The sequence below is a fragment of the Trachemys scripta genome, chromosome 5 (assembly GCF_013100865.1).
Source record: "Trachemys scripta elegans isolate TJP31775 chromosome 5, CAS_Tse_1.0, whole genome shotgun sequence".
Lineage (NCBI taxonomy): Eukaryota > Metazoa > Chordata > Testudines > Emydidae > Trachemys > Trachemys scripta.
This window is the reverse complement of record NC_048302.1, coordinates 21888843-21906203: the sequence shown is the minus strand read 5'-3', so window position 1 is coordinate 21906203 and position 17361 is coordinate 21888843. Positions and strand designations below refer to the sequence as shown.

The window sequence follows — 17361 nt, the reverse complement described above, 5'->3', positions numbered from 1 at the left end:
ATTAAAACTAAAGGGAGAAAAAATTGATGTCACTCTGATCCCTCCTGGATCTTTCACTTTGTTGGAAACTGTCACGAGGGCCACTGCCTGGAGCACAGGAAGCTGCCAGATGCTTATTTTTAAGCGTTAATGAATAAATGTCCTTCCTATTTATTATTTATATGACTCTGAATTTTCACAAATAGCTTTCTTGATAACTTTGGATGTGCTTGTAGACAGCAGGTATCTTTGCAGATAATAGCAAACACGCAATTTTTTTAAAGTAATTTTTCTATACAGTTTGAAAGCAAGGCTTCTATAGGATTTTCTAAAGCTATTGAGGCTTTTGAATGCACTGTAGATAACCCCTTAGCACTGTCACTAGTTTATTACTGTACAGTTCTACAAACAGTCTAAACATTATCCCTCTTATGCCTCTGGTTTGTTCTGTCCTATTCCTTGTGGGATGGATTTTTCTCATCCAGAAAGACTCTTACTATTCATATTGTAAGAAACCATACACAACACAAGTGATAAGAGTCATAGAATATCATGGTTAGAAGGGACCTCAGGAGGTCATCTAGTCCAACCCCCTGCTCAAAGCAGGACCAATCCCCAGACAGATTTTTGCCCCAGAGCCCTAAATGGCCCCCTCAAGGATTGAACTCACAACCCTGGGTTTAGCGGGCCAATGCTCAAACCACAGAGCTATTCCTCCCCTACCAAATGGTCAGCATCACCATTGAGTTACAAGTCTCTAATTACAGATTTTAATAGGACTTAGATGTTTGTTTTTCTGGGCTTGTCTTCACTATCGGGGTAAGTAGACCTAAGTTAAGGTGTGAATAACATAGCTGGAGTCGACATAGCTTAGGTCGACTTACCCCGATGTCTTCACTGTGCTGCATTGGTGGGAGACACTCTCCGGTCGACTTCCCTTACTATTCTTGGAATGGTGGAGTACTGGAGTCGACCAGAGTGATCTGCCGTCGATTTAGCGGGCCTTCGCTAGACCTGCAAAATCGACACCCACTGCATCAATTGCAGTGGCGTCGATCTCCCCATAGTGAAGATGAGCCCTCTGTTTAGTTTTGTGACAGCTTCAGGAGCCTAATCCTGCAACCCACATGCAAGTAGAGCCAAATCTTGGTCCCATTGAAGTCAATGGTAGAATTTCCTTTGACTTCCGTGTGATCAAGATTTGGCCCTACTTAACTGAATGGGAATTTTGTGACTGATGTTTTGAAATCAAGGAGACAGAAGTTCTGAAGCCATCTGTGGTTACAGGTATACACAAGGAAAGCAGAGTCAATTCAAGCCCTTTCATCCTATCTTGTGTTGAATATAATGGGAATTTGGGGTGAATGCAAAGTAATATCTAAGTAATGGCTCCACCAAATAACCGACTTCAGTGGGATGACAGTCTTTGAGCAGGTGATGTATTTTGTGCCAGTGTGTGAGAGACCAAGAGACCAGGAAAGGGGGAGAGAAACATAAAGGTTATTTTCTCTTAGTTCTCATCTCCGGTATCTTATTTTCATTCCTTCCATCTCAGTACACTCACATGGACCTGACTAAAGTCAACCGTTCACAGTTCATCAGAGAATCAAGCATCCCAGAAGTTATAGTTTATTAAGGTTTCAAAAATATTTCCACTTTATTTCCTATCTTCCTCCTTATTGTTTCTGGCCCAGACTCCCAGAAGCATGGTATGTGTAATAATGGATAACAACAGTACAGACTGAATGTTTTTGTCTTTCAATAAGCTATATCAAACCATTTCATTTTAACGCACACTTCCCATTTGTTCCATTGGGGGGGGACACTCATAATGAGGGTTAAGTTGGAGATCTGCAGTCTGTAGATGTGGAACTAGAGATCTATTTTGGGTCACATTTTACTGATACATGTAAATTTTGACTCTTCCTGACAGAAATGTTAAGCTTTCGTTGTTGCTTTATCATTCAAGCCTGCAGTAAAATAAGCCCATTTGTATTTTGCATTAAGTGTTTTAATTGCAAGAGACTGATCATTATTCTAATTCAATTTGACTCTTCATACTTCAATTGTGCATATTTAGTTTGATAGAATAATAGGCAGATGAAAGGCGATGGTGATGGTTTTTTTTTTTTAATTTAGTGCTCACAAAAGGCATTGCAATGGAAGTCCTGGAGACTCACATTCTCTGTTTTAAAAAAGAACCAGTAAGGATAGAGCTACTGCAGTACAAGCTACCTCCCCACTGCAAGGCCAATGTGCTTCAACCGTAAATGCTACTAATGAGGCGACAGCGTAATTTCGTGCTTTGGCCTCTCCGCTGAGATTGCCTACAGGGGAGTCAATCAATCTGTGCCTTTTGTGCCATGGACATCTAACCATTGGACTGAGACCCGGAATTCATTTCACCTGTGCCACTAAACAGCCATTACTTTTATCGCTGTCAGATTGGGCCAGATTCAGACTACTGACCTAATTGCGACTACGTTGTGGTATGACAGCCTCTGGGAGTGTTAGAAATCAATTTGGCTCAGGATAATCCCAAACTCTGCCCGTCTTTTAATGGTTGCAGATAGTTAGATAATCACAGTTACTGAAAACCAAGGATTGAGAAATGACTTCCAAATGCCTTCCTCTTAAGCCATTCCCAAATGAAATAATCGGACTCATGCCTCTCAATAAGCAGGCCAGCTGCAATAATCTGTTCCATCAGATTATTAAATATCTGATTTCTTTCTAAATAGCACCTCAGTGGATACTGACAGAGTTTCATTACTTGTTTGAAGATTTGTTTGTACCACAATCAGCAGAATATTCCCTAAAGAGAGACTGGTTTCAGAGTAGCAGCCGTGTTAGTCTGTATCTGCAAAAAGAACAGGAGTACTTGTGGCACCTTAGAGACTAACAAATTTATTAGAGCAAGAAGAAGAAGAAGAAGTGGGCTGTAGTCCATGAAAGCTTACCGAAGAAGTGGGCTGTAGTCCACGAAAGCTTATGCTCTAATAAATTTGTTAGTCTCTAAGGTGCCACAAGTACTCCTGTTCTTTTTAAAGAGAGACTGTGGCTGTGTGCCTTTACTAAGAGTAGCAGAACTCTGCTTTAATATTACATCTGTCCTCCGTCCTACTGAATTGCATGTAACTAGTAACCGCATTTATCTTATCCTCTGCAGTTATTTCTGCCATTTAAACCTTTCATTTAACTATCCTTGCCAAGTCTCTCCTCCACTTACCTCTCCTAGTGACTTGTGAAGGCTTAAATAAAAAGAGATTAAATGCTGTGCTCAGAGACATTTCCCTAAGTGAAGTCTGTTTGCAACTTTCCTTCATTCAGAAGATGTGTGCAGTATGGCAGTTGTGTTTAGGGATGTCATGTAGTGCTGAATGGTGCAAGGAGAAGGAAAATATTTGGTGGCTTGACAGGGTCATAGTTGCTACAAGAACAGCACAGAGACTATGGTGCTTCAGCAGACAGGTAGAGGATGAGCTCCTTCTGGGAAATTCCTCATTTTTTTTATAGATGATTTAATAACTTGGCTTGGTCCTCTCTAGGAATTGGAGGGTCAGATGCTCAGCTGCTGTAAACTGGTGTAACTCCATTGACTTATGCCAATTTATATCATCTGAGGGTCTCTCTTGATGAGTTTAACTTCACTCTCCACAATACACATGTTCCTCCCTTTGCAGCCCTTTAACCAACCTTCTCCTCCCCAATGCAGATTGCTTCAGTGGCCTCTCCTCCTGGTTGCTTCATGGACCTATTTGTTCCTTTTTGGTTGTCCCCGGCGGCTAGGCACAAACACAGGCCAGTTAACAGGCTGAGATGCATTCAGCATCCCATGCACACTGGACTGTCCACCCAGAGGGGCTGGTGCTTTTGAACTACAGCACAATCAGCTACTATCCATCCTTCCTCACATACAACAAAAGCAGTTCTGAGAGTCTGAGAAATGTGAGTCAAGAGTCACTTCAATTAAATCTAGAGCAAAGCGATTATCCAGGCAGGAGCAAACAAGTGCTTCATCTTCAGCTGCCTGTGTTGTGACTTTTGACACTGCAATCTTACATTGCTTTATTTCAAGCACTATTGTGATGGATGATACTCACTGTAGGAAAAAATTACATGAGATACACAAGAACCTTTTTGGTATTTCAGTCCATAAGTCTGATGAGTCTAAACTCAAGAGACATGGCACAAAGAGAAAAAAGCTTTAACATTCTGTTCAGTGAAATAAAATTCATCATATAAATAATGTGACTAAATGCAGTAGCACCTGAAAGGGCTGTGCTGGAAACTAAAGATACCTCATTTGCAGTCATGGAGTTATCTGTGAAAAGAGACAATACAACACTTCCCCTGGCAATCAGAGCTTATTTGAAAGGACCTTTCATCTCTCAACTACCCCTTTAAATTTACCATCCTATTCTTACACACCTAGAAGTTGTCCAACTTGCTGTCTTTTTCATAGGACTATACACAATTTCAATTGCTGGACTCTGCTCTTAAGACCAGAGTCTGTTGTATAGTATGGCTGAGACAAGTGCACCGCAAATTATAGCAAAGAAAAATGTTCTCTAAAGTTTTTGGCTTTGATTGACCAATATAACAGGAGAAGAAAAATTTGCGAGCTTTCCTGCTCAGAAAAGTGCATAAGCCTGCAGGTGGTTTGGGAGCTCTTAATCTTTATCACCTTCCATTGAACAGTATGAACCTTGTACGGTCTTTAATTTCTGGGACACACTTTCAAAACAGCCTCTGTGGTAGCATGCCCAAAATTGCAGGGGCAAGGTTTTAAGTGAACAAAACATGGTGTTCCAGAACTCAAATATTATGTCTTAGGGATTGCCTCTGTCCCTGTGCCATACTGGCACGACTTCAGGAGAATCCAAGCTGAATCCTGTTGACTTTATAAGAGAGGGGCAGCTGGCAGAGCTCCAAAACATGGGAACTTGATGCCCTTCTTGGTCCAGAATAACCCAAATTTGGTGACCTTTCCAAGTTCTGCTGCCACCAAATGGAGTGGTGGGCAATGAATGCCATCCCTGAGATAGCTTGCAGTGGGTTGGTGGACACTGATTCAGGGCCAGAAATGGGCCTACTTGCCATGGCCTAATTGCAAATTTGTTAGATGACCCTGCGCCATCCACCCACAGTGGGTAACATCTTCCATCTTATTTCATCTAGCCAACCTTGACAAGATATGTAGAGGGGTGTGTGTGTGTGTGAGAGAGAGAGAGAGAGTGCTTCTGGAACCGGCTGCCTGGAATGAAGATGTGCAAGTAGAACAGACTGACTGACTGATAGGGAAGGTCCTGCTCTGACTGAACCCTTTCTGAGGTTGACTTTCACACACAAATTCAGAAGGGTAATTTCACCTGATTTCAAGTATGGATAAAAAAGTTTTGCATGGCCCTAGTCAAGACCTAGTGGGCATCATTGTAATTAACGTTTGTGAATATAGCGACCATGACAATTCAGGTTATTTTTTTTCCTTTAAAACAGGAGAGTATTTGGGCTGCACTACCTCCCCCTGCCAGAATGGAGGAACCTGCATCAATGAAAAGCAGAGTTTTATTTGTGCTTGTCGCCACCCCTTTGGAGGAGTCAACTGCAGTATGAAGTTGGTAGACGAAAATTCTGTTACTGTAGGTAAGTACAGTATTTAGCAAGGTAGCATACTAATGCATATGAGCAATTTGCATCATGCACTAATCAGCCAGCATTTGCTAACATAATACATGGTCTTGTGGCCCCCTCTAAAGACTGGTTCACAGAGGATAAGGGCCTACTACTGCTGCTACCACTTAAAGTTACTCCTTTAGCTCAAGTAGAAGAGTCCTGTGCTTTAGCATTGAAGGACTTAATCCCTGTTGATGACCCATAATCCCCTATTTTAGTGTGGCCCACATCACAAGGTTTAATTGGTCTGGGTCACAGAGCCAGCCACAAACCCAGAGAGCTCCGTGGTGGGTTGAGTAGACAGTTTACTGGGAAGGTGTTAGAAATGTATTTGAACAAACTGAGATGGAATTTTATTACACAATAGTGAAGTCCCTTCACTGGGAAATGATGGGCCCAGCACCTCTTGGGGTGTGCTGTAAATCCCATTAGCTACTACTGAGCCTGGGGCCAGATCCTCAGCCAGTCAATCAAATCAGAGGCATTACTAGGCCACCTAATGATCTGTACCCTGAAAGCCACATAAATGCTACTGGTAACAGGGAAAGCAGAAAATATACTTGTTCAGCCAAGCTTAAAAATAAATAAATACACATTTTACATCCAAGCCACATGAAATGTGATTTGAACGCTACTTGCAGCAGCTGTTTGGCTGCTTCTCATTCATGACTACATATGAATAGTGAGTAAAATCATTTGTACAGTAGCAGGGATATTAGCGTGTATGCTCAGCTGGAATGGGAAAAAAAAACATACATTTTTATTTCCCCCGTTTGTTGTCAGGAGTGCTAAATCTCTCCCATATTTGTCTAGGGCCTGTGAGCACAATTCCTGGCTTCAGAACACCCATACACACTGTGTAAAGATTTGTGATACAGGGAAAGAAAGAGATCCTGCAGTGGGGGCAAGAGGAAAAATAAAAGCTTTTCTTAATAATAATGCAGTGCAGTCAACAATGAAGTTCCCTTGCTGTTTCTGACATATAGCTTTTGGAGGTGCACTTGGCACTAATTGTGCATTTTCTGCAGTGCATAGGGATTCATTTTGTTTTTATTCTAGCTGTTGAAGCTACTTGACGAGATGCCTGAAATGTTTCTACACTGTCTCTGTTTCAATTCCTACTTGAAACTCTGACATACAATATGGGTCCTCTTTAATTATGCAACAGATGGGAAGTGGGAGGGAAAGACCAAGAAACATATCTTAGAAATATTCTTTACTCTTTGCAGATTTTTCCAAAGGATCTTACAGATATGCACCTATGGTGGCTTTCTTTGCCTCTCACACCTATGGGATGACGACTCCTGGCCCCATCAGATTTAATAATCTGGATGTCAACTACGGATCTTCCTATGTCCCAGCAAGTGGAAAGTTCCGTGTTCCATATCTTGGGGTGTATGTTTTCGAGTACACCATTGCATCATTCAGTCCTCGCGTCTCTGGCTATTTAGTGGTTGATGGAATAGACAAGCTCGCTTTCCAGTCTGAAAATGTCAACGGTAACAAGTACATTGACAGGGTAATAACTGGGCATGCTTTACTGGAGTTAAACTACGGTCAAGAAGTCTGGCTCAGACTGGCAAGTGGCTCCATCCCAGCCAAGTATCCACCTGTCACTACATTTACTGGTTACTTGTTGTACCGTACATAAGTCAGCATAAATGCAAAATACCACCTTCGAATGAAGCAGCCTGCAGAGTTATTTATCTGTACCTTGAATTTCCTCCTCTCCTGCAAGGTAAATTCCATTGCATAACACAGAGTTTCTCTAAGAAAGATACTCCCATCCTGCAGGACAGGTGAAATTTCAGGAGTCCAGGGGCCTGATTCTCCACAACCTTGTTCCTTGTATAACCATTTACACTTGTGACAAGAGAGTCCACAGGGACTGTAATATGAAAAAATCACCATCATATGTGAGTGGAGAATTCTGATCTGGTCATGTTTTGTGCTCACCTTGAACGGGTAAGTGTGCTTTTACAAGGCAGTGGAGAATCAGCCACCAGATCTGGATATGGTGGGTCAAATTTTGACCTGATTTTCCCTGTGCAACCCGCTTCACTTCCGAGGTGTTGCATAGGTTTTGCAGCTCAGAATTTGGGCTCCTCTTTAGCTTATTGCATCAAGTGAAAACTATGTATATTTTCTTTTTTGCCTTATATGATTTGTGAATATCTTTGTATTTTAAGGATATATTTACTTCATAATTTTCTACATTGTCTTGTATGTAAACAACATGGTAGCAAATAGCTCTTTACTAGAAAAAGGCATAACAAGATCTAATGGTTGGAAACTGATGCTAGACAAATTCAGACAAGAAATAAGGTGCAACATTTTAACAGTTAGGGTAATTGACTATTGGAAGAACTTAGCTAGGGAATTGGTAGATTTTCCATCACTGAGCCTTTAAATCAGGACTGGATATCTTTTAAAAATATATTCTATATTGTATTATATATGCTCAGACAGAAGTTATGGGCTTGATACAGAAATTATTGCATAAGGTGCTTTGTCCTGAGTTATGCAGGAGGTCAGACTAGAATTATCATAATGGTCCCTTCTGGCCTTGAAGTCTATGAATCTATAAATGATTCCCCACTGCCTGACACCATTTATAGTCACCTACACCAGTGCAAAGTGGGTGTAAAATGCTATCAGTGACATGAACGAGCAGAGAACTCTGTTCTGGTAGCATTTCCTCCCAATTGGCTTTCACTTTTCTCAGATGTAAATGACTACACAGGGTACAAGGCACTGGGTATCAGACTTCTGGCCGGACTTATTTAAATACATTTTCTCACTGTGGCTCAGATTTTCAATTGCTATAAATCAGCACTGCTTCATTGAAGTATACAGTATACAGCAGCTGAAAATCTGGTCCAACGTGTTTTGGATGCTCTCTAAATTATATTGCTTTCATTTGCCAGGAACTTATTTCTAAGAAAGTCACAAAACAGCAGGTTTATTCTTAGTACTCATTAATAGATATACCTGAATCTTAAATAAGAAAGAAAAAAATGCACTGAAGTAAGGAGAATGAATTTAGAGTCCCATAATCCAAAAATATAGCTTAAAGCTAGGCATACTATTCATAACTGCTTTTTTTTAGGAATTCAAGGTATTTCAACACTGCCCCGATTCAGGACTTGTGATTTTAATGAAGGTCAGTGGTTTTCTCTGTAAGTAAAGATGATGGACAGGCACTTGTCCGTCCAAAAAGCTCTGACTCCCACACATAGCAGGACCAAACATTATAGGCCAAATTTGCACCAGGTCTGCTCTACCTTATGTCTTAACTGACCCTGATAGGGATTCTTCCCACAGAAAATCCTCCCTTAAGAGTGTCAGTCAGATAGTCCACCCTAAACGTGGGGAGTTATGTTTCCTGTGCAGTCTGGTGTTTACTTTAGATTAAGGAAAACAACACAACCAGAAAGAACAAAAATAAAGTCTCCATGAGAGAGGGCGGGGCATGTCTCCTCTGAAATATGCTGCATTAACCCTGCCTCATAAAATGGCAGCTCCCCCTGCGGAGAGGGGCATTCTGTAGAAAGTTAAAGGGGCCGTGCCCAGAAAGCAAAATAAGGAGAGTTACATGGCTACATTCACCACAAGCAGGGTGGAGGCGTTCTTAGGGTGGTTAGGAAGTGAGTTGATTCATCATATCCCCTGGCAGCAGATGCCAGCAGGAGATTCCATGGAGCCTACACTGAAAATGGAGGCTGCTCTCAACTGATGAAAACCCCAAGGGAGAGCAGACAGTGATATCACCATCTGTTCTAACCTTGGGTTCATTACCAATGGGGAACAGCAGGCGTGTCTGGGACTGAAAAAATGCATCTCACCTACCACAGACCAGTTTGACCTACTGCATTTGTTTTTCCTCTGAATCCCGTGTGATCTGAAAGCAAGAAAGCCCCTTCCTTTTTCTTTGCCCATATCAGTCAGACAGTTAACAAGTGAGGCACATGCTTTGCTCTGAAAAACCTAGATTTAAAAATCTGAATTTCAAGGAGGAAAAAAACCTCAATAACAGTGCATTTATTTAGGCCTAAATCCACTAATTATTTGTTAATGGATCTCACAATGCATAAGTTGTCAGAAAGAGATCCTGCAGCTCGTTGACCTACACGCCCAAATGAGCAGAGTCACCAATGTTGGGAAAAATTGCAAACCATGCTAGTGTAGTGGTTTTGTAATCCTCTCTTCTGCTTATATGGGACTAATCCTCAACACACCATGAACCTTGAATGTGTGTGTTCCAGCCCCTTCCTCCCCAGTGTACCGTATCTTTCTGTGAACACTTGAAATCCCTGATCTGACACTAACTCATCCTACTCTCTCACTGAATTTCATCAAACATACTGCCCACATACCCAAATCCCCCCCTTGTTTGACTTTGTCATTTTAATAACATATTTAGTCCTCTTTATTCCTGCTGTGGAGATGTCTAAATGGCATGGAAATTACCCTGCAGATGAAATTCAAATGACCCACCAGAGATTGCATCTCTTTTTAATGTGACTTTCTTTGCCCTTGCTGCCCTTGCCACAAAATCCTTGAGCTGGGTCTCCAGCTTCATAGGCACTAATTATATTTTCACAGCAGCCAGATTCTTGATAGGTCATCATGTTTTTTAATTTTTCTGCCACAAAAATTCCAAATTCATTAGCTATGGACCAAGAACTCTGATTAGTATCCAGGTCTTGAGTAGCAATAAATTGGAAATCATCTTCCCCAGTAGCATTGTTGCTATTCCTATTGCACCAATAAAGGGGGAAAATAACTTTTTTTTTTAAATACACACCAATCTGCATCTCCCTGCAAGTATATATATTGTGCATTAACTCACAATGATCTTTTCACTCATAAAACAAAGTAGAATTGGCTGGGTGTAACTGTTAAAAACTTAAATGCAGATGCTACAGCATGTGTATGTATCTGCCGCAGCCTTTAAAACTCATTTCTGGGCATGTGACTAAGTATATAAGCCACTTGATCTAATAAAGCACATGATACCGAACATAACTGAGAATCAATAAAATCAGTAAGACTACCCATTATGCAGAAAAGATAGTGATAAATCAGTCAGTCTAGATTCTCATGAGACCCTGTTAGAAATGGTCCCAAATGATGGCTCCAACAGCATTTTGACATCCCTTCCCCTTCCTTTTAACTCTTTGATTTGTTTTCCCTGATGATACAGAGATACCCAGCTGCACATCTGAACATTAGTATCTACCGAAAGCCCTCATAAAGGATCACAAAGACTACCCCAAACCTTTATACAGTATAGCGAACATTGGTCTCTTTATCTGGGTGACTCAATAACCATGGCAACATTATCTGGTTTGGCTTTGACAAGCCCATCCAATTTACTCTGGAGCTCGCATTATCATTTCCTCCCCTACACATACCTAGTTATCACTGAATGCATTCCCCCTCATCTTTTTTATCATTCATGCTGAAATCTGCAGTTTTTTTCTAGCAAACTGTGTATACCTTCTTCTCTAGCGGAACAAGCAATGTTGCCCCAAGTCCTTTCCACCTCACTCCTCTAAAGGAGCCTCAAGAATTAGCACCTGAATCGCTGTCATGAATTGTAGATAGAAGAGTTATTGGCTTCCTTGCATTCCCGTCCTTTTCCTTTTGTTTATTTTTTGGCTGAGAAAACTCTTCTATGGAAGCCTACGTGCTTTTGAAAGTCCTATTACAGCCTTATCTGAATCTTTAGGATTCAACTACATAAGCAGGAGCGATGCATACTCCTGAAAGCCAAAAAGACAATTTTAGACTATTTCCAAAGGAACGTCACCCACAACAGTCTTTAGCAAGACCGCAAAGTTGCAAGCATTATGTTATCCTTATTAATCAAGTGCTGATATTGAGCTTCGCATTGTACAAGACACAGATAAAGACATGGACCCTGCCATGCTGAGCTTTATAATGTAAAATCAAACTCTCATTGACTGATCATATCCTGAGTGCATTCCACAGTGACTGAGTAACTTCTGAGGCTTGATTAACCTTTTCAGGGGTGTCAGATATACCAAAGCTAGGATACTTGAGTCCATATTTTTCATCTAATCCATTCAGCCTATTGTTAGAATGCACAGGTCCTTTCGTTGACCCAGGTGAAATCATTACCATTCTGGAGATCTATGAAGTAGGTGGAAAAGGAGAATCTTCTTGTTTTGTTTGCGGGGGAAGCCTTTGTATTTGTTGAATCACATTAATCAGTCACTGTTTCAGTAATGTTCAATGAGAAATACTATGAATTTAACATTGCTATATATTTAATGTGTGCAGTGAAATCTTTTTTTTTCATTTTCTGTGTGAAAAATTGGCACTCTTTCTTGAACTATAGCAATAATGTGTGTTGTAAATGCCATTTTGCCTTCATGAGTATGATCTAGTAAACCTTTGCCTTTAAATAGTGTTTCATCCTGTAAATGTTTAAGCAAGAAAATTCAATCTGTTATCTTGGTAATAAAATTGCTAAGAAATATATTATCAGCAGCACGTTCACTTTAAATGTACTTCAGTGCCCCAGTACCCAAAACTTAGACATTGGGGGTGGTTACCTAACAGAAACGCCAACTGTACAGTCACATATTTCATATACCTAAGCAAAAATGCTTATGAAAATCTTCTTGATGGCAGGTTGCTATGTTGTTATTGTTATCTTAGAAAATGCAACATACAAACAAAGCACAACCAAGGATATGACTGTTTACAAATAGCATACACAGCTTCCAGAAAGCTTGCTATTCAAATCTATGGGATTTGTACAAGTGTTATCTCTGCAATGAACAAAAGTTCTTTGTAAATACCATAAGTCTTTTGAAAGCTATGTGAACACGTTATTGAAAATCAGTACATTTCATATCGATGAAGATTTAGGTGTCTGACCCTGTTAGAGTATTGCAGCTTGTAATCTTGTTGCAAAGCCAGGAAAGACTGCAATTAAAAATGGCTAAAATGATACACGTGTTCAGAGGAAAAATTATCTTCGGCTCTATCTGAACAATCTGACCCCTCTGCAAATTTCCTTACCCGGGGGGAAAAATGAGTTCAGTACTGCTCTACTTATTGATTTTTATTATAAAAGGTAAAAACATACATGTGCATTTGTTGTTTATGATTAGTGTCTGTCAAAGAATGTGCCATTACCTGCTTATACTTACAAAAGACAGCATTAAGCCTCAGAACACAGGGGTGTATTCTCAGTGGGTCGAGTGCTGCAAGGATCCCATTGACTTCCAGGATTTAGCCCAAAATGTATCTGTTTAACCACCCCCTTTAACACTATATGCCCCAGAGACCTGAACAATAGTGCAGTTTGTGCACAGATACCCACTGACATATACAGAAAACACAGAGGAGAACCATAAAATATGTTTGGCTGAAAATTAAAGAGTAAATGTCCATGTTGTGGACACAGCTTTTTCCATCAAAAAAATCATTTCAATAGAAAATTCCCAACCAACTCTAGTCATCAGCCTTATGAAAAGACTTTTGTTATTAGTACTATTAGACACCATACTAATCTGAAACACTGCCCGATCTTCTCCCAATCCAACTACATGCAATCCTACCCTACCCACTATCCTTATCCTTTCCCCCAAACTCCCCTGACATGAGCCCCATCTTTAATTTCCTTCCTGGGTTTGAGTACAATAAGCCCTGGTACCTTCCCTTGTTTCTTTCCTCTTCCAGCTCTTACCTCTCTTTCCTTGATTGCTGGATGCCCTTAACTTGAGTAATATAATTTTGGGATGACTGTCAGTCTCTGCTGAGCAGGAGTTGGCTTTATTGAAATATGCACACCAGGGTGTTTCCCTAAGATCAGAATTGCCACTTCCCTCATGAACATACACTGGAGTACTGCACCACGTGACAGAGGGGAACTCCATTCAACAGATTAGCCTGCCTGGGGGCTGCAGACTAACTTCAACCCTGCTGAATGCTTTGATGCCAATATCACCTAAGAAAAGACCTGTCTGTGAGAGAATAATACTTTCCTGAACTGATCAGAAGATGAAGTGGTCCAGATTCAGATTGTGGAGGCTGTTTTTAAAGAATCAATTTATTCACTTTTGTGCCTAAGTTTTTTAGAACCACAAAATAGTCAACAGTTTCCATCTCATAATATGGATTCAGCTGTGTTAACTGCAAAGACTGTAGGGATCAACTCTGCTCTCATTGTAATCAATAGAAAAACTCTGAGTAGCTTTCATGGGAGAAAGGTTGGACCCACAATTTTCTAATATGTGTTGAGACATATATTCATACACAAATATTTAGCCTCTTTTCCTACTTCTGTTATGCTTGTTTTGGTCCATTTCTCAGGCACAAATGGGAAGAGCTGGTGACAATTACTTTTTTCAATCACCTGATTGATTTACATTTCTCTGGCTGGAAGCAGATGGAGTTCCTGGCCTACTCTGAATAGAAGCTGTGCAGAATTGGACTGACTCTCCATTGTCTTGCACTAGGTACAGTCAGTTCCATTTGTGTAAAGTGAGTGCAAAGCAAGTATATGAGAACACCATTATGATTTGCTAGTATGTTTTACTCCACTTTGCACAGGTGACTTTTTCTGAAATGACCCTTCCAGTGACCGTTGCTGAGAACATGCTGATGCAGCAAAGACTGAAATTTTCTTTGGGTAGGAAAATATTAGACATAGTATACAAATATTTTGGTGAGATCCTTACAGATTTCAAGACATGCTACTGGATTGCCTATGGGTGCCCAATAAAAGAATGGAATGACATTATAGTCATTTTAATCATTTAGATCTTAAAAACAGCATGAAAATTAATGGAAAGCAAAACAATGTTGACAATTTTTCACTAAAAATGTTGTGGGGGGGGTCAAATGCCCTTTTTTTTTTTTTTTTTACCAACAACAGCAAAAATGTTCAAAAATTTTCAACCAGCTGTAGTCAGGAGGAAGGATGTTTTATTTTGCCTGCCCACTATATACAGGCATCTTTTTTTAAAAAATCTTTCAGAACCAGGGTAATATGGTGACAGGTACCAATGAACATTTATGAATAAATATAATAATAATATAAGGAGATATACATATCTCATAGAACTGGAAGGGACCCTGAAAGGTCATCGAGTCCAGCCCCCTGCCTTCAGTAGCAGGACCAAGTACTGATTTTTGCCCCAGACCCCTAAGTGGCCCCCTCAAGGATTGAACTCACAACCCTAGGTTTAGGGGGCTAATGCTCATACCACTGAGCTATCCCTCCCCTATACACATACATACATACATATACACATACATATACAATGTATGTGAACAGCTATATCTTCCGTATGTAGGAAATCTATGCAGAATGACTATAATGTCTTATGTCAAGAGTACTTTAGCTTAATGATGCTGAAAAGACTGCCCTATGTGTACAGATTTAAAACAAAGGTCTGGAAAGGCTATGGTGGAAGAAGGAACTAATGTATTTCAGACACACACACAGGATGTGAATATCTGCAAATTAAAAAATGTGGGGAAATCACATTGTACATAGATTCCATAGAATATGCATGAAATCCTGACCCCTTTGAAGTCAAAGGGGGTTTTGCCACTTACTTCAATTTGGGTAAGATTTCACGTTTATGCCTTCAGCACTGGACCTCTCTACTCATTGTGCCACTTCACTCTGATGGCCTTTACGAAGGAAGTCATAGAACCATGAGTTCCGCATCTACAGTCAGTTTGAGTGTGGCTGAATCAGAGCCTCAATTTCACCATCTGTAAAATGTGGATAATATTTATCTACATCCCTGGAGTATTATCAGAAAGATTTAATTAAATCACTTTTGAGGTGAATAGTACTAGATTGGCATTGAGCAGTACTCTTTCCTGATGGCAATGTTGTATGGTACTCTTTGTTTGCTTTCACCTTTTAAAACTGGATAATTTTTATTTCCTAAGCATTGAGGAAAAATAAAAGGAAAGGTCCAGGGTGGGGAAGACTGATGATTCAGGGCAATTTTTTTTACCAACCGCCAAATTGCTACTTTTCTGAGGAAGATTATTTTAAAAAGCACTGACAATGACAACAAAATTACAAAGTTGCTTCCCAGCTAACAACCTTAATGAGAAATTTCTGTCTGGGTTTTGATCTTCCCACAGCATGATTACTGCTCTTTGCAGAGCTACATTACCAGTCATGTGCTCATGTATGCTGATAATAGCATGCTGCCATGCCTTACCTTGCTCAATCTGTCTGTTGAGTGTGATGGAACTGATCATGGCAGCTCATCTCTCCATGGGCCTCGATATGGCCTGTTAGTAGTTTTAGCTTCTTAGTTAGTGCATCATACGCAGTTCCTTGCTTGTAAGATGCTTTTTTCTGCCGGTTCAATACAAAGGTGCTGTGAAGTCCCACAAGGCCCCATCCTTAAATCAACACTGTTCTGAGTCCACAGCTTTCTCTCAGTAGTCTGGAGCAGAATTTTCAGTCTTTGTTATGCTGCTGATACACAGGTTTATTTATCAACCTCCCAGGGAAGCTATTTCAAATTTGATTAAGTACCTAAGTGATATTTTAGTCTGGGATGTCTGAAAATCTCCTGAAGTTGAAGTGTGAGGAGTGTCTTTCTCCACCATCTAAATACTGTTTTGCATTTCTTTTCAACAGTACTGGTGCCATTTTGAGTGGTGAACGTTAGTTTAATCTCAAAAACACCACTGAGATGATATACACCAGCATATAACAAGAGGTTTTGTCTCAAGAAGCTAAGTGGTTCACTCATAATGCTATATCTGGACTCCTTCATCTTCATTCCTGCCAAAAATGAGATGTTGAACTCCTTCTCAAAGGTGCTGACTGCCCTTAATTCTTCTCAGACCAGACTGTGCTCTCAGTTACGGTGACCTAAATCCACCCCATTTTAGACCAGCGTAACTCAAAGCAGAGTCTACCCAACTGATTTCAAAGGGAATTGAGGGCGCTCAACAGCTAGGAGACAACAATCACACCCGATAGGATCAGTCCACAAACACACAATACATGTCAAGCGAGAGTGTCCAAAGAGAACATGATGGGTCACATTCTCTGCAGATGTAAAATAACTTCAATAGAGCCATGCTGCCCCATACCAATGGAGAATCTGGCCCTGTGTTCCTTCCTGGCTAAAAGTATTTTTTGAAAAATAATCTATCCGAGAAGATTCTATTTATTTATGATGAAAAAGCAGGCACTGTAATACAGTTAAACAATCACATTTCTCTCTCTCTTGGAATTCTTTCTTCCAGGGTCAGACATTATCTTTCGTTGGCACTGAGTCCTTTGACTTTTTGGAATTGAAAAAGAAAGGGCTCAACACTATGGACCAAATTCTGCTATATTTATTTGATGAAAATTCTCATTACATTTAGTGGAGATTTGCTGTAGAAAAGATTGCAGAATTTGCTCAGACTCAGTAAGGGCTTATCACTGCAAAAGAAAAGGAACCAGCTAATGTCAGAAGCACAAATGAGCCATTTCTGAAAAATTCTATTACTGATGGATCACTTGGTGATTACCTGTTCTATTCATTCCCTCTGGGGCGCCTAGTATTGGCCACTGTCGGAAGACAGGATACTGGGCTAGATGGACCTTTGGTTTGACCCAGTATGGCTGTTCTTATGCAAAATATTCAAAATGAAATAAAATTTAAAAAAAAACTGTTGCAGTAAGAGACTTTA

The 17361-nt window shown here is 40.3% G+C and overlaps 1 protein-coding gene across 2 annotated transcripts in view; it reads left to right on the top strand.

The window, feature by feature from the left end:
- MMRN1 (multimerin 1) overlaps positions 1-11739 on the top strand; it is a 58622-nt gene extending 46883 nt beyond the window's left edge. For both annotated transcript variants that reach the window (XM_034771837.1, XM_034771838.1), the window contains exons 7-8: positions 5479-5625; positions 6885-11739. In XM_034771837.1, coding sequence (XP_034627728.1) covers positions 5479-5625; positions 6885-7306 — 569 coding nt within the window. In that variant the 3' untranslated portion in view covers positions 7307-11739. The remainder of the gene's footprint in view (positions 1-5478; positions 5626-6884) is intronic.
- Positions 11740-17361: the final 5622 nt, after the last annotated feature.